General features: G+C 43.9%; 1 protein-coding gene across 3 annotated transcripts in view; it reads right to left on the minus strand.

Annotated features, from left to right (window-relative positions):
* FYB1 (FYN binding protein 1) overlaps positions 1-24,029 on the minus strand; it is a 142,859-nt gene that overhangs the window by 40,525 nt on the left and 78,305 nt on the right. For all 3 annotated transcript variants that reach the window (XM_073562653.1, XM_073562651.1, XM_073562652.1), the window contains exon 3: positions 3,170-3,293. In XM_073562653.1, the coding sequence (XP_073418754.1) occupies positions 3,170-3,293 (124 nt within the window). The remainder of the gene's footprint in view (positions 1-3,169; positions 3,294-24,029) is intronic.

A 24,029-nucleotide genomic window follows, 5' to 3' on the forward strand; every position in this document is an offset into this window, starting at 1 on the left:
CTCGGTGATTACTCTACATTTATCCACATTAATCCTCATCTGCAGAGTGTTCGCCCATCAGAGGTCTTATCCGGATCGTTCTGTAATGTCGAGGTCAGATTTTAGTATCCTACATAGTTTGGAGTCATCAGCAAAGAATAAGAATCAGAATCAGACTGACACTTTACTCGCAATCCATCCACAAGGTCATTAATAAAGAAGGTAAAAAGAATCGCTCCCAGTACAGATCCCTGCGGTCCCCACTGCTCCCAGTACAGATCCCTGCGGTCACCACTTCTCTCAGTACAGATCCTTGCACCCCCACTTCTCCCAGAACAGATCCCTGCAGTCCCCACTGCTCTCAGTACAGATCCCTGCAATCCCCACTGCTCCCAATACAGATTCCTGTGGTCCCCACTGCTCCCAGTACAGGTCCCTGTGGTCCCCACTGCTCCCAGTACAGATCCCTGTGGTCCCCACTGCTCCCAGTACAGATCCCTGTGGTCCCCACTGCACCCAGTACAGATCCCTGTGGTCCCCACTGCACCCAGTACAGATCCCTGCCGTGCCCATTGCTCCAAGTACAGATCCCTGTGGTCCCCACTGCACCCAGTACAGATCCCTGTGGTCCCCACTGCACCCAGTACAGATCCCTGCGGTCCCCACTGCACCCAGTACAGATCCCTGCCGTCCCCACTGCTCCCAGTACAGATCCCTGTCGTGCCCATTGCTCCAAGTACAGATCCCTGTGGTCCCCACTGCTCCCAGTACAGATCCGTGCGGTCCCCACTGCACCCAGTACAGATCCCTGCGGTCCCCACTGCGCCCAGTACAGATCCCTGCGGTCCCCACTGCTCCCAGTACAGATCCCTGCGGTCCCCACTGCTCCCAGTACAGATTCCTGCGGTCCCCACCGCTCCCAGTAAAGATCCCTGCGGTCCCCACCGCTCCCAGTACAGATCCCTGCGGTCCCCACCGCTCCCAGTACAGATCCCTGCGGTCCCCACCGCTCCCAGTACAGATCCCTGCGGTCCCCACCGCTCCCAGTACAGATCCATGCATTCCCCACTGCTCCCAGTACAGATCCATGCGGTCCCTACTGCTCCCAGTACAGATCCCTGCGGTCACCACTGCTCCCAGTACAGATCCCTGCGGTCCCCACTGCTCCCAGCACAGATCCCTGCAGTCCCCACTGCTCCCAGTACAGATCCCTGCGGTCCCCAGTGCTCCCAGTACAGATCCCTGCGGTCCCCACTGCTCCCAGTACAGATCCCTGCAGTCCCCACTGCTCCCAGTACAGATCCCTGCGGTCCCCACTGCTCCCAGTACAGATTCCTGCAGTCCCCACTGCTCCCAGTAAAGATCCCTGCGGTCCCCACCGCTCCCAGTACAGATCCATGCGTTCCCCACTGCTCCCAGTACAGATCCATGCGATCCCCACTGCTCCCAGTACAGATCCATGCGGTCCCTACTGCTCCCAATACAGATCCCTGCGGTCCCCACTGCTCCCAGTACAGATCCCTGCGGTCCCCACTGCTCCCAGCACAGATCCCTGCAGTCCCCACTGCTCCCAGTACAGATCCCTGCGGTCCCCACTGCTCCCAGTACAGATCCCTGCAGTCCCCACTGCTCCCAGTACAGATCCCTGCAGTCCCCACTGCTCCCAGTACAGATCCCTGCAGTCCCCACTGCTCCCAGTACAGATCCCTGCGGTCCCTGACCCCACTGCTCCAGCACAGATCCCTGCGGTACACCACCGAGTTGATTAATTCGTTTTTTTATATAATTATTTCTGTATTTTAATATATTTTTTAATTTAATATTTCTGAAAACTTCTTTTTTTTACGTTTTACTATTTTCTATTGAGTCCTGGTTTTAGGCTGGTGGGATCGCTGTAGGGCATTGTTATCTCCTAATACTTGTCAGCTTCTGTGCACTGATTACTTGCTAGACAGCAGCGGTGGTCGGCCTCCTAGGTAACTGTGGCGTCCCCAGGAGTATGGCCGCCACAGTGGCTTTGCCTTCCTCCAGTGAGGGTGATGTCATGCTTGGAAGCAGTGAAGGGTCTCTCTCGCAGTTATCCTATGCATGCAACACAGTTCCACTCCAGGCCAGCAGGGGGGACTCTGAACTGGGATTAAGGGGAGGAGTGCTCTCTGAGGGCCAAGAGGAAGGAGTGGTCAGTCAGTGTGAGGAGGGCCACGTGTGCAGACGTGTGGAGAGAAGCTGGAGGTTGAGCAGAGGAAAGAGAGCTCCCTCACAGTGAGAGCTCATGAACTGGAGCCTGGTCTCCACGGTTGTACGGATACTAATGGTCCTGCAACAGACACCAGAGGAGTAGGAGGCTGTAAATGCCCTACCACCATCTAAGACTCGGAGGCACAACAGCACGGAGTGAGCCAAGAGAGGAATAGCGGCTACAGCTGTCTGCCATACGAGGAGTGCTAGTAGAAGAGAATTAGGAAGAACTTCAGTGTAACTCAGTACTAGGAGTACTTCACCCTTAAAGGCGCTAAGAAGGAGACTGCACAGCCTATCTGCTGAGAGTGAATCCCTGAGCTGCTTCCAGGCTAGGCACAGAGATTGCACCCCGCTGTGTCTTGTCTGCTTACTACCCTTCCGGCACTTCTACATCCGCGTGCCAACCACATCTACACTGCCCTGGGACTACAGCTTCACCTGTGGGGAGCTTTTACATCTTTGCTGCACCATACCATCAGTCCCAGCGGATCTGCATGCAGCGTCGGCTTAACATCTCACTTGCCGAACACCACAGGTGGCGTCACAAACTATTCCATCAACTATAATCCACCATTCAATCTCCCCTAATACTTGGGCGCCCAGGGCCACAGACCAGGTCACTGCTCCTGTGACACATCCCGCTGACACCGGCCCGGTACTGAGTACCCCACAGCCCTGGGAGGGCGACCCATAACCGAGGTCGGTCTCCTAGGTAACACGCTTTAAACAAAAGAAAAGTGATCATATCTCAAGAACGGCTGAAATATTTTAAAAAAATCGTTAATAGCAGAAGTGCTTATTTGTACATGTGCTATCCAACAATATCCATCGGGGAAGTCGGTATTAACCCTTTAAATGCCTCTGTCATCATTGATTGACAGGCAGGTGCCGAGTGTACAGCACAGCTCCTGAGCCCTCTCTATACCCCCCACACAAAATGAATAGGTACCTGATGATCCTGGGGGGTAAGCAGGGGCCTGAGGGTCCTGCAGGGGATTTCACTGCTGGCGGTGGCGGTGGTAATGCGGCGGACAATGCGGATGACCTCTGTTCACTGACCGGCACTTTAGTACCTAAGAAATCACAGAACCAAGAGCACGTTACTGAGCTACGTAACAATAGATACGGCCGTTAGTAATGCACCTGTACATCACGTCCCATAAAAAATGTAACGCTGGAGCAATACAATGGGCCACATCTACTGATACAGCGGGAGATACAATACAGCAAGGTGCCGACATGCTGCAATGTCATAGTAAGGTCACATGGGGGGCAGAATATCATGAGCCGTCACCCTGCACGCCGCAGAATCGGTGTATATTTTGCCACAATTTTTCTGAAACTGAAAACCTGGAGCATAGAGGAGCATAGTGGAACATAGAGGAGCATAAAGGAACATAGAGGAGCATAGTGGAACATAGAGGAGCATAGAGAAACATAGAGGAGCATAGAGGAACATAGAGGAGCATAGTGGAACATAGAGGAACATAGAGGAGCATAGAGGAACATAGAGGAGCATAGTGGAGCGTAGAGGAGCATAGAGGAGCGTAGAGGAACATAGAGGAGCATAGTGGAACATAGAGGAGCATAGAGGAACATAGAGGAGCATAGTGGAACATAGAGGAGCATAGAGAAACATAGAGGAGCATAGAGGAACATAGAGGAGCATAGTGGAACATAGAGGAACATAGAGGAGCATAGAGGAACATAGAGGAGCATAGTGGAGCGTAGAGGAGCATAGAGAAACATAGAGGAGCATAGAGGAACATAGAGGAGCATAGTGGAACATAGAGGAGCATAGAGGAACATAGAGGAGCATAGTGGAGCATAGAGGAGCATAGTGGAACATAGCGGAACATAGAGGAGCATAGAGAAACATAGAGGAGCATAGAGGAACATAGAGGAGCATAGTGGAACATAGAGGAACATAGAGGAGCATAGAGGAACATAGAGGAGCATAGTGGAGCGTAGAGGAGCATAGAGGAGCATAGAGGAACATAGAGGAGCATAGTGGAACATAGAGGAGCATAGAGGAACATAGAGGAGCATAGTGGAACATAGAGGAGCATAGTGGAACATAGAGGAGCATAGAGGAGCATAGTGGAGTGTAGAGGAGCATAGAGGAACATAGAGGAGCATAGTGGAGCATAGAGGAGCATAGAGGAACATAGAGGAACATAGAGGAGAATAGAGGAACATAGAGGAACATAGAGAAACATAGAGAAGCATAGTGGAACAAAGAGGAACATAGAGGAGCATAGAGGAACATAGAGGAGCATTGAGGAACATAGAGGAGCATAGTGGAACATAGAGGAGCATAGAGGAACATAGAAAAGCATAGTGGAACATAGAGGAGCATAGAGGAACATAGAGGAACATAGAGGAGCATAGTGGAACATAGAGGAGCATAGAGGAACATAGAGGAGCATAGAGGAACATAGAGGAGCATATAGGAACATATAGGAGCTTAGAGGAGCATAGAGGAACATAGAGGAGCACAGAGGAGCATAGAGGAACATAGAGGAGCATAGAGGAACATAGAGGAGCATAGAAGAGCATAGAGGAACATAGAGGAGCATAGAGGAGCAAAGAGGAGCATAGAGGAACATAGAGGAGCATAGAGGAGCATAGAAGAGCATAGAGGAGCATAGAGGAACATAGAGGAGCATAGAGGAGCATAGTGGAACATAGAGGAGCATAGAGGAATATAGAGGAGCATAGAGGAGCATAGAGGAACATAGAGGAGTATAGAGGAGCATAGAGGAGCATAGAAGAGCATAGAGGAACATAGAGGAGCATAGAGGAACACAGAGGCGCATAGAGGAGCATAGAGGAGCATAGAAGAGCATAGAGGAACATAGAGGAACATAGAGGAGCATAGAGGAACATAGAGGAGCATAGAGGAACATAGAGGAACATAAAGGAGCATAGAGGAACACAGAGGAGCATAGAGGAACATAGAGGAGCATAGAGGAACATAGAGGAGCATAGAGGAACATAGAGGAGCATAGAGGAACATAGAGGAACATAGAGGAGCATAGAGGAGCGTAGAGGAGCATAGAGGCGCATAGAGGAACATAGAGGAGCATAGAGGAACATAGAGGAACATAGAGGAACATAGAGGAGCATAGAGGAGCATAGAGGAACATAGAGGAGCATAGAAGAATATAGAGGAATATAGAGGAACATAGAGGAATATAGAGGAACATAGAGGAGCATAGAGGTACATAGAGGAGCATAGAGGAACATAGAGGAGCATAGAAGAATATAGAGGAATATAGAGGAACATAGAGGAATATAGAGGAACATAGAGGAGCATAGAGGTACATAGAGGAGCATAGAGGAACATACAAAAGCATAGAGGAACACAGAGGAGCAAAGAGGAACACAGAGGAGCATAGAGGAAAATAGAGGCAGCACTATCTGTACCTACACTATTTACAGAGAAACAGGGAGGAAGTACTATGTGTACCTGCATGAGTATCTACATTATTTATGGAAAGATAGAGATGCAGTACTATCTGTACCTACATTATTTCCAGAGAAACAGGAAGGCAGTACTTTCTGTACCTACATTTTTTTACAGATAGACAAGGAGGCAGTTCTATCTGTACCAAAATTATATACAGGGAGACAGGGAGGTAGTAATATCTGTATCTACATTATTTATAGAGAGACAGAGAAGCAGTATTATTTGTACACACAATATTTACAGAGCGACAGGCAGTACTATCTGTACCTACATTTTTTACAGAGAGAATGGAAGGCAGTAATATCTGTGCCTATATTATTCACAGAGATACAGGGAGGCAGTTCTATGTGTATGTAAGTGGGTGAAGCACAAGAAGGACAAGAAAGGGTTTACCTCCTCTGCTCCATGCCTGGAACCATATAGCTGCACGGTAGGGTTGCCAGTGTGGTAAGACTCTTTGACCTGGACCGAGTGCATCATGGGCCTGTCAGTAGCAGTGGGGAGGAGGAAGAGGTGCTACACAGGAAGGAAGCCGGGCAGAGAGCGGGAAAAGCGCATGCGCAGATCTGAGAGCAGCTTGGGCAGCGGTCAGGACAGGACGCTGCCACGCTCTGGGGAGGAGAGAGAACTCCCGTTCAGAGGGCAGATACCGGGGGACTGTACAGAAAGACTGCATCCTGTGAGTACGTGGAACCGGAGTCTCCAGTGACAGCAGAGGTGCGTCCTGACCCCCGTGCAGAGATAGTGGCCCGTGCAGAGACAGCAGCCCATGCAGAGATAGTGGCTCGTGCAGAGACAGCGACCCGTGAAGAGACAGCAACCTGTGCGGAGACAGTGACCCTTGCGCGACGCCCCAGTGCCCGCGGTGCTGGTGCAGAGCCCCTGATTCCTGCTGAGAGACCTAATAAGAGACGGAGTGTTGTTCCCCCGGGAGAGGCTGTTGTGTGTAAACAAAAGACTCAGAGCAGAGGGAACCCTGTTTACCTAGTACCCCCTCTGCCTCTTGCAGTAAACCTTGAGACCCCGGCTGGGGGATACTAGAGACTTCGGAGCTCACACAGACTAGAGATGACAAGTGCCGTTTGTGGTCGGCGCCTACGTTGGAGAAGATGACCCTGCGCAAGTCTCCATCAGACTGTTAGTTTCCAAGCGTTACCGTTTTTTACTGTGGATACTGTACTGTTTGCTGTCTGAGTTCCACATTACTAATACCCTCGCTGTTATATTGCCACTGTTAATCCCTGTACATAAACCTCCCTTTAACTGTTGGTCCGTCGGTTCCGTGGTGACATACCCAACACCTGCACGTTTATTACATGTATCTACATTATTTATAGAAAGACAGAGAGGCAGTACTGTCTGTACCAACTTTATATACAGGGAGGCAGTACTGTCTGTACCAACATTATATACAGGGAGGCAGTACTGTCTGTACCAACATTATATACAGGGAGGCAGTACTATCTGTACCTACATTATATACAGGGAGGCAGTACTATCTGTACCTACATTATATACAGGGAGGCAGTACTATCTGTACCTACATTATATACAGAGAGGCAGTACTATCTGTACCTACATTATATACAGGGAGGCAGTACTATCTGTACCAACATTATATACAGGGAGGCAGTACTATCTGTACCTACATTATATACAGAGAGGCAGTACTGTCTGTACCAACATTATATACAGGGAGGCAGTACTATCTGTACCTACATTATATACAGGGAGGCAGTACTATCTGTACCTACATTATATACAGGGAGGCAGTACTATCTGTACCTACATTATATACAGAGAGGCAGTACTATCTGTACCTACATTATATACAGGGAGGCAGTACTGTCTGTACCAACATTATATACAGGGAGGCAGTACTATCTGTACCTACATTATATACAGAGAGGCAGTACTATCTGTACCAACATTATATACAGAGAGGCAGTACTATCTGTACCTACATTATATACAGAGAGGCTGTACTATCTGTACCTACATTATATACAGAGAGGCAGTACTATCTGTACCAACTTTATATACAGAGAGGCAATACTGTCTGTACCAACATTATATACAGGGAAGCAGTACTGTCTGTACCAACATTATATACAGGGAGGCAGTACTGTCTGTACCAACATTATATACAGGGAGGCAGTACTATCTGTACCTACATTATATACAGAGAGGCAGTACTATCTGTACCAACATTATATACAGAGAGGCAGTACTATCTGTACCTACATTATATACAGAGAGGCAGTACTATCTGTACCTACATTATATACAGAGAGGCAGTACTATCTGTACCTACATTATATACATGGAGGCAGTACTATCTGTACCTACATTATATACAGAGAGGCAGTACTATCTGTACCAACATTATATACATGGAGGCAGTACTATCTGTACCTACATTATATACAGAGAGGCAGTACTATCTGTACCTACATTATATACAGAGAGGCAGTACTATCTGTACCTACATTATATACATGGAGGCAGTACTATCTGTACCTACATTATATACAGAGAGGCAGTACTATCTGTACCTACATTATATACATGGAGGCAGTACTATCTGTACCTACATTATATACAGAGAGGCAGTACTATCTGTACCTACATAATATACAGAGAGGCAGTAAAATCTGTACCTACATTATATACATGGAGGCAGTACTATCTGTACCTACATTATATACAGAGAGGCAGTACTATCTGTACCTACATTATATACAGAGAGGCAGTACTATCTGTACCTACCTTATATACATGGAGGCAGTACTATCTGTACCAACATTATATACAGGGAGGCAGTACTGTCTGTACCAACATTATATACAGAGAGGCAGTACTGTCTGTACCAACATTGTATACAGAGAGGCAGTACTATCTGTACCTACATTATATACAGAGAGGCAGTACTATCTGTACCTACATTATTCACAGAGAGGCAGCACTATCTGTACCTACATTATATACAGAGAGGCAGTACTATCTGTACCTACATTATATACAGAGAGGCAGTACTATCTGTACCTACATTATATACAGAGAGGCAGTACTATCTGTACCTACATTATATACAGAGAGGCAGTGCTATCTGTACCTACATTATTCACAGAGAGGCAGTACTATCTGTACCTACATTATATACAGAGAGGCAGTACTATCTGTACCTACATTATATACAGAGAGGCAGTACTATCTGTACCTACATTATATACAGAGAGGCAGTACTATCTGTACCTACATTATATACAGAGAGGCAGTACTATCTGTACCTACATTATATACAGTGAGGCAGTACTATCTGTACCTACATTATTCACAGAGAGGCAGTACTATCTGTACCTACATTATATACAGAGAGGCAGTACTATCTGTACCTACATTATATACAGAGAGGCAGTACTATCTGTACCTACATTATATACAGAGAGGCAGTACTATCTGTACCTACATTATATACAGAGAGGCAGTACTATCTGTACCTACATTATATACAGTGAGGCAGTACTATCTGTACCAACATTATACACAGAGAGGCAGTACTATCTGTACCAACATTATATACAGAGAGGCAGCACTATCTGTACCTACATTATATACAGAGAGGCAGTACTATCTGTACCTACATTATATACAGAGAGGCAGTACTATCTGTACCTACATTATTCACAGAGAGGCAGTACTATCTGTACCAACATTATATACAGAGAGGCAGCACTATCTGTACCTACATTATATACAGAGAGGCAGTACTATCTGTACCTACATTATATACAGAGGCAGTCCTATCTGTACCTACATTATATACAGTGAGGCAATACTGTCTGTACCTACATTATATACAGTGAGGCAGTACTATCTGTACCTACATTATATACAGTGAGGCAGTCCTATCTGTACCTACATTATATACAGAGGCAGTCCTATCTGTACCTACATTATATACAGTGAGGCAGTACTATCTGTACCTACATTATATACAGAGAGGCAGTACTATCTGTACCTACATTATATACAGAGAGGCAGTACTATCTGTACCTACATTATATACAGAGAGGCAGTACTATCTGTACCTACATTATATACAGTGAGGCAGTACTATCTGTACCTACATTATATACAGTGAGGCAGTCCTATCTGTACCTACATTATATACAGAGGCAGTCCTATCTGTACCTACATTATATACAGTGAGGCAGTACTATCTGTACCTACATTATATACAGAGAGGCAGTACTATCTGTACCTACATTATATACAGAGAGGCAGTACTATCTGTACCTACATTATATACAGAGAGGCAGTACTATCTGTACCGACATTATATACAGTGAGGCAGTACTATCTGTACCTACATTATATACAGAGAGGCAGTACTATCTGTACCGACATTATATACAGAGAGGCAGTACTATCTGTACCTACATTATATACAGAGAGGCAGTCCTATCTGTACCTACATTATATACAGTGAGGCAGTACTATCTGTACCTACATTATATACAGAGAGGCAGTACTATCTGTACCTACATTATATACAGAGAGGCAGTACTATCTGTACCAACATTATATACAGTGAGGCAGTACTATCTGTACCTACATTATATACAGAGAGGCAGTACTATCTGTACCTACATTATATACAGAGAGGCAGTACTATCTGTACCTACATTATATACAGAGAGGCAGTCCTATCTGTACCTACATTATATACAGTGAGGCAGTACTATCTGTACCTACATTATATACAGAGAGGCAGTACTATCTGTACCGACATTATATACAGAGAGGCAGTACTATCTGTACCAACATTATATACAGTGAGGCAGTACTATCTGTACCTACATTATATACAGAGAGGCAGTACTATCTGTACCTACATTATATACAGAGAGGCAGTACTATCTGTACCTACATTATATACAGAGAGGCAGTCCTATCTGTACCTACATTATATACAGAGAGGCAGTACTATCTGTACCTACATTATATACAGAGAGGCAGTCCTATCTGTACCTACATTATATACAGTGAGGCAGTCCTATCTGTACCTACATTATATACAGAGAGGCAGTACTATCTGTACCTACATTATATACAGAGAGGCAGTACTATCTGTACCAACATTATATACAGTGAGGCAGTACTATCTGTACCTACATTATATACAGAGAGGCAGTACTATCTGTACCTACATTATATACAGAGAGGCAGTACTATCTGTACCTACATTATATACAGAGAGGCAGTACTATCTGTACCGACATTATATACAGTGAGGCAGTACTATCTGTACCTACATTATATACAGAGAGGCAGTACTATCTGTACCGACATTATATACAGTGAGGCAGTACTATCTGTACCTACATTATATACAGAGAGGCAGTACTATCTGTACCGACATTATATACAGGGAGACAGGGATGAAGTACTATATATATCTACATTATTTATAGAGAGACAGAGAAGAAGTATTATTTGTACCAGCAATATTTACAGAGAGATAAAGAGCTAGTACTATCTGTACCTACATATTTTATAGAGAGACAGGGAGATAGTACTTTCTGTACCTACATTACTTACAAAGAGAGGAGGAGGCAGTACTATCCGTACCAACATAAGTTATGAGGATTGTCAGGGGAAAGGAAGGAAAAGACTTGACATCTTGAACATATCAGTCAGTGTGCATGTTATCTTGCTGATGACTATAAGGTGGGGACGTCATTAAGGGGCTGATCACACTACAGTCTCAGCATCCGCACACAGAGTAGTAGGGAAATCCCCGGACTGGGAGGGGGATTTTTTTTTCTCTTGTGCCAGTATTTTTGAATATTTTTTGGCTTTATTTTTACTGGCCTCCTTTACTATTGGAATATTTATATTGCATCTGCCCCGTGTCCAGCATTTCTTTCTTTTTTGCTGGGTACGGTTTAGGCGGGATAAGCCGGTTTGGCCTATGTAATACGGTATAACAGTTTTAGTTTTTGGATCATGGCACAACAATGGGAGGGTGGAGGATTAAACGCATGGTGAGTAGGGGGCTAAGAAAAAAACACAAGTAATTTCATTTACATTTATAATTACCATAATAATGTGATAATAAATAATATAAATAAATAATGAAAATAATCAAATTAAATAATATCAACAAATAATAATGATGATAATAACTATTATAATATAATAAATACAAACTGAAATAATAACGTGGAAAATAAATATCTATAAATAATATATAATGAAAGTAGTAATACATAAATAATAATGGGAAAATGTACGGTATACAAAAATAATATAAAATCAAAATAATACATAAATAATCTAGAATAAAAAAGCTAAATAATATTGAAAATAATAACAATAGTAATAATAATGTCAATAATAAATAATAATAATGAAAATAATAGTAGTGGAAAAATAATACATAAATAACATATAACGAAAGTGGTAATACATAAATAATAATGAAAATAATGATAGCAGAAAATAATACCCAATATATAATAAACAGCAATACATAATTAATAATGAAAATCAACAATAATGGAGAAAAATATAGAAATAATATATAGTAAAAAAAATTACGTAAATTAAAGGTATTAAATAATAAGAATAACTTTTTATTTATGTGCTATTGGAAAAATAATATAATATTTAAATTATATTATATATATCATATTATATAATATTTATAATTATTTTATTTGTTATTTATGTATTTATTTATTTAGACCCTCTAAATACATTACAGACCCAAGACCAGACCTTCTAAATATAGATCACAAACCAAACCCCCTAAATAAAGATTCCAGACCAGACTTCCTAAAAACAGACTCCAAACCAGATCCTCTAAATACAGACCCCAGACCAGACCCTCAAAATTCAGACCCCAGACCAGACCCTCAAAATACAGACCCCAGAGCAGATCCCCTTAATACAATAATCGACTTGTAACATTCCCCAGATGAGACTTCACCAGCCTTCATTAAAGGGTCATACCCATTTTTATAGATGGGTATTACCAAATTGTCCTGGTATATATGAACACTTCTGCAACTTGCTACCTATTAAATTTTTCAGCCATTCTTGAGATATTCACACTTTTGTTTTTGTTTACAGCCCATTGCCTAGGAGACCGACCACCTCTGCTGTCTATGTTTTAAGCACTGCACTGAAGCTATCAGTGCTCTCCAGCGATCCTGAATTGCTATATCAATAGAAAAGAGCTTGTAAGCACTGCGCATGTTCTGCTGTCTAGCAGCGGTGGTCAGTCTCCGAGGCAAAAAGCTGTAAACAAAAGAAGAGAAAAGTAAACAAAAGTGTTAATATCTCAAGAATGGATTAAAATTTTAACAAGCAGCAAATTGCAAAATTCCTTTTAGTAATAATATCTGATAATATTCCTCTAATAACATGGGAATGTAACCCTTTAAATACCACCGAATCCCTAGGTGCACGTGTAAGAGGGTGAACTGTGATTACACCAGGAGAGCACTAGGACCATGTGGTGTTTGCCTGCTGCAGCTAAGAGCAGGTGCTGCAAGTACCTGGGAATCTGTGTGTGCTGGGGGGGGGCAGTGTGGCTGTCTAGAGCTGTAAGGGAGGCTTCCAGAAGAGGAAGAGAGACTGCCCTGAGAGACACTGTGTGTGTGAAGCAAAGAGATTGAACGCTGTAAAAGACTGTACTGCAACCCTTCATCTTAGGAGCCTGAGGCCTTGCTGTGGAACAAAGACTGAGCGTTCCTGAGAGCTGTGTGACTGTGGAGCTCTGTGGAGTCCCTGTTGTTTTGAGCTGAGAAGCGATATTGGACAGACATTTTATAACAGGCGTATTGCTTCTAGGAGAATTTGTGAGGACTACAGGAGGAGAGACGGCATCTTGAGGCTACAGAACTATAAGTCCCCAACGTTTGGGTTCGGCACCGGCCGACAAGACGAGGAGCCTTGCATTGCTGCAACTGATTGGCGCCAAAGATTTGGGACTGGCTGCAGCTGATGCAATCTATATTCCTGAGAGGAGACTCACCTCAGGTCAAAGGTACCATAGTCATAGATACCCGGGTATCCCTAGTTAAAGCGCTTAAGGACCTTTGTATTAAAAAGTATTTATATGTCTTGTTATTGTAGATTTGTGTAGGTTATACTCAGTGTGCCATTCCAGGGGGTCCCTTGATATCACCACATTCGATTTACACCTGTTCTCTGAGTACCTGAATTGACCTTTAATAGGTAAATTTATTTCCAATCCCTGTGTAATACACTCTTCAGGGAACCTTGGATTGGCCTAGTGATTTCAGCTCCGGCTGAGTGAGTGGACTGTGTAAGGGTATTCAATCTGTTTCTTCCATATACTAAGTTCTACTTTATCTGCTGTTTGAGTAAAGACTTTTGGAATTTCTGCCTCAGTCCCGGTTCGTGACCCACTGGATCTTATTCGGACCTCCGGTCATTACACACTCATGTCCACTGAGAATGACTTGTGTAATTTATAGTCGGCCATTAACACACACTCTAGAGCAGAGGTGGTTGTTTGGTGCCTAAATATGCAGACGTACAATTGGGATCCCAAAGAGTTCTGCCTGCTCTTTTGGAAATCTCCCATTTCTTGTAGGAACCTTCTGGATTTTCCTGTGGGTCGTTCATCCTCGCTGTGGACTGACAGCTATAGGAATGGCAACCGAAATGTATAAACCCTACACTTTGCATTTTGGGCGCTGGTGACTCCTATGGAGACACTCAGGCTATTTTTATGATGGGGCTGTGGTTGTCACCGCTGCTGCTTCCTGTGATGTCGCTCATCAAAAGATCTGCCACAACGAGTACAGTATGTTGGGGACTCCAGGATGTTTGTGGGGTCTAGAACTCTACTAAAATCTCATTTGATCTCGGCATAACCGTAAGGACCCATTTTCTTGTTGGACGCCAATAGAGAATGTTCCGTATAAATCGATACTTTTTTTTGTACATATGAAAGTGTGTTGACTTCTGTGTGTTTTTTTTTTTTTATATAAAATCAAACTTTCCTAAAAGTTTCTTAAGCTTTTTTAAAAAGTTTATGAGTTTTTGTTTTTTATCATTTTTGCATTGTGCGCAACTTATGTAATGAAAAATACACTGGTGTGAACGTTGCATTGTGAGATGCTGATTATTCGGGGTGGAAAAGCCCAATCACTCGATCACTCTGTCTCCACTTCAAGATCAGCAAAATGTTACTGCGTCAAATGAAGAGGAGGCGGCCGGCGCCACATGTATTTCAGGAACAAGAAATGCCGTGCGCAAAAAATGCTTTGGGGAATTTATAAGTGTGAACCAAATATAAAATGTATCATTTTTTTTGATACTCTATGCACTTAAAAAGTAGTCTTTACTTTTTTCCTGCAGAGGCTCATAATCTTAGTGGTTTCACCCATAAGAAGAGATGTATAAAAATTATACATCCCAAACTGTAAACAATATAGTGGTGTAATGATAAGTAAAATATGACTTCGCTGGAACATTCCAGAATCTCCCATTGTTACACTACAGATTATACTTCTGCTTGTCACATGCTGCAGATGTGACCCCCCTCCTTCCCCCTTAGCAGCTGTATGTGTCTCCTCTGCCTGCATCTGTAATAAGACACCAGACACTTCCTGTGCCAGCATTTCTCTCCACAGCGAAGGAATGTTAATTAAGCTGAGTGGAAAGAATGTCTTTGTCCTGGCCATGCGGGTAATTCACGTATGGGAAATATTAAAAGAAGCCATAGCACGCACCTGATACGCGGCAGAGATATGAAAAGTACATTTCTGCAAAATGCATCGACCCAGCGTTCTGGCCCATAATTTTCACAGTTCCAGCACCCATAGAAATTGAAAACTGGATTTCTCCTAAATGGTGTAACATAACTACTGCTAAAAAGTATGATACCATGGGAGTGTTCATACGAAGTACCCTCTGTGAGATATAGTCATTATAAGTTTTGTAGTCAGAATTGTAACTTAGAGCAGGGGGAGAAACATCACTAGACCGCCCTTTCGTGATGTCACAAACCCAAAGCTATAAGGCATCCCCTCCCCAAAATTGGTCATTTGAGCTGGAGGTTTGATGCCAAAAGGACCCCAGATGCAGGGCAACGAGTGGCCCCGCCTCCCCACATGGTTAGCCTAAGGCCATCTAAGCAACTGTAAGTTGATTTCTGCTTTTAAACCTTTTATTTTATATTTGCATTGTACATATCTAATGTCTCAACTTTTTAACATTTTTTATCTGTGTAATCACTGCCCACCTTTTGGGAATAAATTATAAAACTTATTAGCTCTGTCTCCATGCTCTAAAACAACGAATTTATGTGCCTTTAAGATAATTACGCTACTGGATTGGGTTGGCTTCGAACCGCTCAATTAAGTTTATAACTTAAGCAGAGAAATCTGGAGCTGGTGGCGGCATAGTTTGTTTTGGTTGGTTGGGCTAGCTGGCAGTGATGGAAGGGTTTTATAAGCTGATTGTGTGGCTGTGGCCAAAGCATTGATAATTCCCTCCCTGCAGCGGCCTAATCGCCCGTGCACAACAAGCAGCCCATCCGGCGACAAATTATCCAAGGTGTAGTTCCCTGATGGACCTGAGGGTAATGGGGGCGCTGGAGAGCTGCGAGTTCCAAAGTGGAATTGAAAAGTGGGATATACATAAATCCCTGCAGTTCGTAGAAGATTGTTAGCAGTGGTGGGACATCCAAAATAACCCCACTGCAGTAAATTGTTAGGGCAAGACTAGCTTGCTGTTTTTATCACATGGTGTGAGCGGTGGGATAACTAAGATAATCCCCCCTGTGACTGTGATTACCGTGTGTCGGCAGTGTGTGGCATCACTCCGTATGTGACATACCGGTGTCAGCGGGTGGGATCGTGCATAATGGTTACACATCCGAAGAGGTACCGTGCATAATGGCTACACATCCAAAGAGATACCGTGCGAAGAGGTACCGTGCATAATGGCTACACATCCAAAGAGATACTGTGCATAATGGTTACACATCCGAAGAGATACTGTGTTTAATGGTTACACATCCGAAGAGGTACCGTGCATAATGTTTACACATCCAAAGAGATACCGTGCACTATGGTTACACATCAGAAGAGTTACCATGCATAATGGTTACACATCCAAAGAGATAGCGTGCATAATGGTTACACATCCAAAGAGGTACCGTACATATTGGTTACACATCCAAAGAGATACCGTGCATAATGGTTACACATCCAAAGAGATACCCTGCATAATGGTTACACATTCAAAGAGATACCGTGCATTATGGTTACACATCAGAAGAGGTACCGTGCATAATGGTTACACATCCAAAGAGATACTGTGCATAATGGTTACACATCCAAAGAGATACCGTGCATAATGGTTACACATCCAAAGAGATACCGTGCATTATGGTTACACATCAGAAGAGGTACCGTGCATAATGGTTACACATCCAAAGAGATACTGTGCATAATGGTTACACATCCAAAGAGATACCCTGCATAATGGTTATACATCCAAAGAGATACCGTGCATTATGGTTACACATCAGAAGAGGTACCGTGCATAATGGTTACATATCCAAAGAGATACTGTGCATAATGGTTACACATCCAAAGAGATACCGTGCATAATGGTTACACATCCAAAGAGATACCGTGCATAATGGTTACACATCAGAAGAGATACCGTGCATAATGGTTACACATCCAACGAGATACCGTGCATTATGGTTACACATCCAAAGAGATACCGTGCATAATGGTTACACATCAGAAGAGTTACCATGCATAATGGTTACACATCCAAAGAGATAGCGTGCATTATGGTTACACAGCAGAAGAGGTACCGTGCATAATGGTTACACATCCAAAGAGATACCGTGCATTATGGTTACACAGCAGAAGAGGTACCGTGCATAATAGTTACACATCCAAAGAGATACCGTGCATAATAGTTACACATCCAAAGAGATATCGTGCATAATGGTTACACATCAGAAGAGATACCGTGCATAATGGTTACACATCCAAAGAGATACCGTGCATTATGGTTACACAGCAGAAGAGGTACCGTGCATAATGGTTACACATCCAAAGAGATACTCTGCATAATGGTTACACATCCAAAGAGATACCCTGCATAATGGTTACACATCCAAAGAGATACCGTGCATTATGGTTACACATCAGAAGAGGTACCGTGCATAATGGTTACATATCCAAAGAGATACTGTGCATAATGGTTACACATCCAAAGAGATACCGTGCATAATAGTTACACATCCAAAGAGATACCGTGCATAATGGTTACACATCAGAAGAGATACCGTGCATAATGGTTACACATCCAACGAGATACAGTGCATTATGGTTACACATCCAAAGAGATACCGTGCATAATGGTTACACAGCAGAAGAGGTACCGTGCATTATGGTTACATATCCAAAGAGATACTGTGCATAATGGTTACACATCCAAAGAGATACCCTGCATAATGGTTACACATCCAAAGAGATACCCTGCATAATGGTTACACATCCAAAGAGATACCGTGCATTATGGTTACACATCAGAAGAGGTACCGTGCATAATGGTTACATATCCAAAGAGATACTGTGCATAATGGTTACACATCCAAAGAGATACCGTGCATAATAGTTACACATCCAAAGAGATACCGTGCATAATGGTTACACATCAGAAGAGATACCGTGCATAATGGTTACACATCCAACGAGATACAGTGCATTATGGTTACACATCCAAAGAGATAGCGTGCATTATGGTTACACAGCAGAAGAGGTACCGTGCATTATGGTTACACATCCAAAGAGATACCGTGCATAATGGTTACACATCAGAAGAGTTACCATGCATAATGGTTACACATCCAAAGAGATAGCGTGCATTATGGTTACACAGCAGAAGAGGTACCGTGCATAATGGTTACACATCCAAAGAGATACCGTGCATTATGGTTACACAGCAGAAGAGGTACCGTGCATAATAGTTACACATCCAAAGAGATACCGTGCATAATAGTTACACATCCAAAGAGATACCGTGCATAATAGTTACACATCCAAAGAGATATCGTGCATAATGGTTACACATCAGAAGAGATGCCGTGCATAATGGTTACACATCCAAAGAGATACCGTGCATTATGGTTACACAGCAGAAGAGGTACCGTGCATAATGGTTACACATCAGAAGAGATACCGTGCATAATGGTTACACATCCAAAGAGATACCGTGCATAATGGTTACACATCCAAAGAGATACCGTGCATAATGGTTACACATCCAAAGAGATACCGTGCATAATGGTTACACATCCAAAGAGATACCTTGCATAATGGTTACACATCCAAAGAGATACCGTGCATTATGGTTACACATCCAAAGAGATACCGTGCATAATGGTTACACATCCAAAGAGATACCGTGCATAATGGTTACACATCCAAAGAGATACCGTGCATAATGGTTACACATCAGAAGAGGTACTGTGCATATTGGTAATGGTTACATATCAGAAGAGATACCGCGCATAATGGTTACACATATGAAGAGATACCATGCATAATGGCTACACATACGTTGAGGTACCGTGAATAATGGTTACGCATCTAAAGAGATACCTTGTATTATAGATACACATCCAAAGAGATACCGTGCATAATGGTTACAGACGCAAAGAAATATAACCATATAAGGCCTGGATCACACTTCCGTTTTTTTAAATCCGTCACAATCCGTCATTTTCCGTTAAAAAACGGATCCGCCATTTTTTTTTGGAGGATCCGTTTTTTTTTGCCCCATAGACTTCCATTAGCGGCTACCGCGGATCCGTAAAAAAAAACGGATTCGTTTGCGGCAAAACGGAAACGGATCCGTGTTTCCACACTTTGGCGGATGCATGCGGATGCAAAAAAACGGATGTGTGAAACAGGCCTAAGAAGCTGATCCATGCAATATGGGGTTAATCCCTATGGTGCAAGTCACTAATAAAGAGAAGTAATTGCTATATTAAGAAACACAGATATGGATGGCATTATTCAGCACGATATAGTCAGGTTATGTGAAGCATCACAAATAGCAGATGTGCAAAATATGAGGACTAGAGATGAGCGACTTTGCCTTTTTTCGGGTCGAGTCGGGTTTCACGAAACCCGACTTTCGCAAAAGTCGGGTCGAACGAAATCGGCTGATTATCGTGAAAAGTCGAAGGCCGACTGAAACACAAAACCCAATGCAAGTCAATGGGGAAGAAAAGTCGGCAGTGAGTGGAGGACAGGAAACACACCTACAGTGCCCATTTTAATGCCAAAAACATCAATTCTTATTCCTTAAGCTTGTCACCAGCCTTAATTTACTTTATAATAATAGTTAGGCATTGAAAACTGGGGGTTATTTGGCTAAAGTTGTGGGGGGGGGGTAGGGCTGGCTCCAGATTTTCGTGGGCCCAGGGCCAAAGAGTGTCACTGGGCTCCTTTAACACGTGACACAATTCATGATGCTCCGATACGGCAGAGAAATAGCGGTATAGTACAATGAAACATACTTCACTTCTTACATCACATGACTGATATCCATTTTAAATTCTCCAATAGCTCCAAAAACGGACAGTATATTCCTCCATACAGTGTTATGGCCACCGCATAGTGCGCTATACAGAGTAATGAGGCTCATATATTTCTCCATACAGAATCATTGGTCCCATATAATGTTCCATACAGTATATGATGAGCTCCACATAATGCTACAGTATATGTTGCTCCCCATGGATGAAGCTCCAGTGTCTTATGGGCCCAAATAATGCTCCATATATAATGGGCCCCATTTCTAATGCTCCAGTGTATAATGGGCCCTGTAAATGCTGCTCCAGTGTCTGATGTCCACCTTTGGAATGCTCCAGTGTATGGTGGGCCCCAGATATCATTCTCCAGAGTATAGTGCTCCCCAAAAATTGCTCCCAACCTTTAAAACAATTAAATAAGTCTCCTCACTAGGGAATCCCTGTACTCTGGACTCCTCGTCGTCCCCATCTTCCATCTCTCTGCACTTGGACTGTTTAGGCAGAGGGCGTACAGACGTGATGTCATCGCGCTCTTTGACCAGAATGTTACTGTCAGGAAAAGTGTTTGGTTTCCGGGGGCAGTATGGTTGCAAAGCTGAACCTTAAAGGAATGTCCAGAAGGGCACCACCAGGAGTGGAGTCTGCGGCTTAATTGGACGCAACACGGGCAACCTCAACCATGCCATCCACAAAAAAGCTGCACAGATTGCAAGCTTAATTCCGTTAACGAACGAGACTCCGGCATGCCCCCGCGGTCCACGTCCAGCTTACTAGAGGGACACGCGAGGCTCTGGCACGCGAGATCGGCCAATAACAGGTCTGTCATGCCCTTACGTGTCCGGGGCAGCATGCGCGCTACAATGAAAGGACCAGCGTGTATCGCTTACAGGTGCGGATAACACGCTGAACCCCATTAGTGATGGGGATCTGGGATTACAATTCTTCCCCGCGAACAAGCATTTCCCAGTAAGTGCAGGTCAACCGTAATTCCGGAATTAGGACTAAACGGCATTCCAGAAAGAATGTGAAAAAATTAAGTGTCCAAACCACAGGTGCTGTAGCTTGCTTAACAGCTGGGCTCCTCTGCTGAGTAGCACACAGTTCTTACATAAACAGGCGGCATAGCTTGGTTCACGGGTGGCCAACTCTGCTGAGTAGCATACACAGTTACTAGGCCCAAAGTATTGAGTGGTGTAAATGCAGTCAAAAACTGGTTCTTTCATAAACAGGCGGCATAGCTCGGTTCACGGGTGGGCTCCTCTTCTGAGTAGCAGACACAGTTACTAGGCCCAAAAGGATTTTCAGGACAATATGCGGTAAAAAATTATTAGAAACACACACGGTGTAGCTCCTTCACAGGTGTACTACACCGCTGGCTACCAGACACCGCTACTATGCCCTAAAACTGTCTATTATCATTGAAAACCATTATTAATGTGAAAAAAAAGATAAGATTTTGGTTAACGAACCATTCTCGAACGGAAACTCGACAGCCGAATTTTAATCAAAGTGTTGTAGTTCGACCAACGGATAAAACACCGCCCAAAACAGCTCGAATTTGAACTTGGCCAACAGTTCCACTCAAACACCACTCATCTGTAATCAGGAGCCACACTCAGACGGTCTCAGGCACAGTATGGATTCGACAAGTTTGCAGAAAGTTGAGAAAGGGTACAGTATCACCGGATAACAGGTATATATAGCATAGTTTAAACATTTAAAATCTCTGTGTTTATTTCCGGAGTCCGACAAATACACTCACAGCCTCAGTATGGATTAGACAACAATCTAAAAAGTAGATAAAGGATTATGTATTTGAAGCGTACACCAGTATACACTATTGGGGTATTTTTAAATCTTCATATATATTTCTGTCTCAGTAAGACAGTCCAGACTCTCCGCAAGAGAAAACGAGATGGATAAAAGTACAGACATAAAGTCGAGTGATGGCAGAAATTTAGGAATTACTAATCAGGGGAAAAACTCCCGGGAGAATTCTCAGAGGCGATGCTGACCCTCAATTACTTTGTGGAGACAGCGAAAACAGTTCTTTGTGAAGAAAGGGTTGCTGTATCGCAGTACCGTTGATCCCATCACCGTTACTCATCTCCATCAAATTTTGAAATTTTGATCACAGGGAGAGATGTAGACATGGTCCTCACTGCCTATCATGATCTGTCAGGTAACTTTGGAGTGCAAAAGACAGAAGCCACAGGCTGTAGGCGATTCTATTGGATTGGCATGAGAGGGCACATTTAAAAATGTGGGCAGGAATGTCACACGTCTGTGAGTAGGAAAACTGTGAAAACTGATGATAAACCACCACTGCATCTCATTGTGAGTCGACGTCCATAAGAAATGGAAGCCATTGATCATCTGAAGCTAGAGCCCGGCCAGCAGGACATGGCATAGCTACGTCTTAGCCATCATCTATCAGTTCACCAAATTTGGAGTGGCAGTCCCAGGGAAGGATTTGACAGCCCAGACTACACAGCGGAGGAGCAGGGAGAAGTAAATATTGCAAATGCTGGGGCCCTGCCCAAGCAAGGGGGGCCCACTCGTGGGCGTCGGTACTGGCACTGTGCCCCTCATAGTACGCCGGTGTGTCTGATGGCGGGTGTGCACCCCCACCATCAGAGACACTTGATTGCACTATGAGGGACCCTGTGCCAGTGCCGGTGCCCAAGAGTCGGCCCACCCACCTGTCCACGGCAATGGCACTCGCACGGTTGCATGCGCTATGTGGTGACCCCGGCCATGGGGGGGAGGCAGCCCAGTTAGGGAGGTTTAAAAAATTGCATATGTTGATGTTGGACATTCAGCAGCTGCAAATGGAGGAATTGGAGAAGTCCGAGGAAGAGGACAAAAGCGAGCCATTTTTCTGGCAACCTATGTGTCATCAGGGGAAGGTGGGACAAAATCCTTTGAAACCCATGCATGGTTCATTTTAATGAAGGTTAGATCATCAACATTTTGGGTCGACAGACGGGTCCTTTTTTCTGTCAGGATTGAGCCAGCAGCACTGAAGACTCTTTCAGATAGCACACTAGCAGCAGGGCAAGCGAGCTCCTGTAAGGCATATTGTGCGAATTCAGGCCAGGTGTCCAGTTTAGAGGCCTAATAGTCAAAGGGGAATGACCTGTGAGGGAGAACATCAATATGGGAGGAGAAGTAGTTTGTAACCATAGTTGACAACTGCTGTCTCCTGTCACTTTCAATCGATGCAGTATTACCAGTCGTGTAAGTGGGACTTGAAAAATCAGTCCACAACATGGTCATGAAACCCCTGTCTCCAACGCCACTTCTGATGTGTGCACCACCAACACCTCTTCCAAGTTGCCAACAACGGCTCGTTGGAGAACCATCACCGCTGCTGTGTGCTGGGAATGCATCAAACAAATGGTTTACCAGAGTTGCTTGTTTGTTAGCCAATATTAGGTCAAGGTTCTCCTGTGGCATGATGTTTTGAATTTGCCTTTATAGCATGGATCCAGGATGCTGGCCAACCAGTAGTCGTCATCGTTCATCATTTTGGCAATGCGGGGGTCCCTTTTTAGGATCTGCAAAGCATAATCTGACATGTGGGCCAATGTTCCAGGTGTCAATGATGCACTGCGAGTGCTGGGTGGAGGAGCACTTTCTGGCAAATCCACATCCCTCCAGTCATGCACAAACCCTGTACCAGACCTTGCCACGCCAACATTTTCTCTTGCCCCACGAGAA

This window comes from Dendrobates tinctorius, unplaced genomic scaffold (assembly GCF_039654945.1).
Source record: "Dendrobates tinctorius isolate UK_male_01 unplaced genomic scaffold, ASM3965494v1 ptg000362l, whole genome shotgun sequence".
NCBI lineage: Eukaryota > Metazoa > Chordata > Amphibia > Anura > Dendrobatidae > Dendrobates > Dendrobates tinctorius.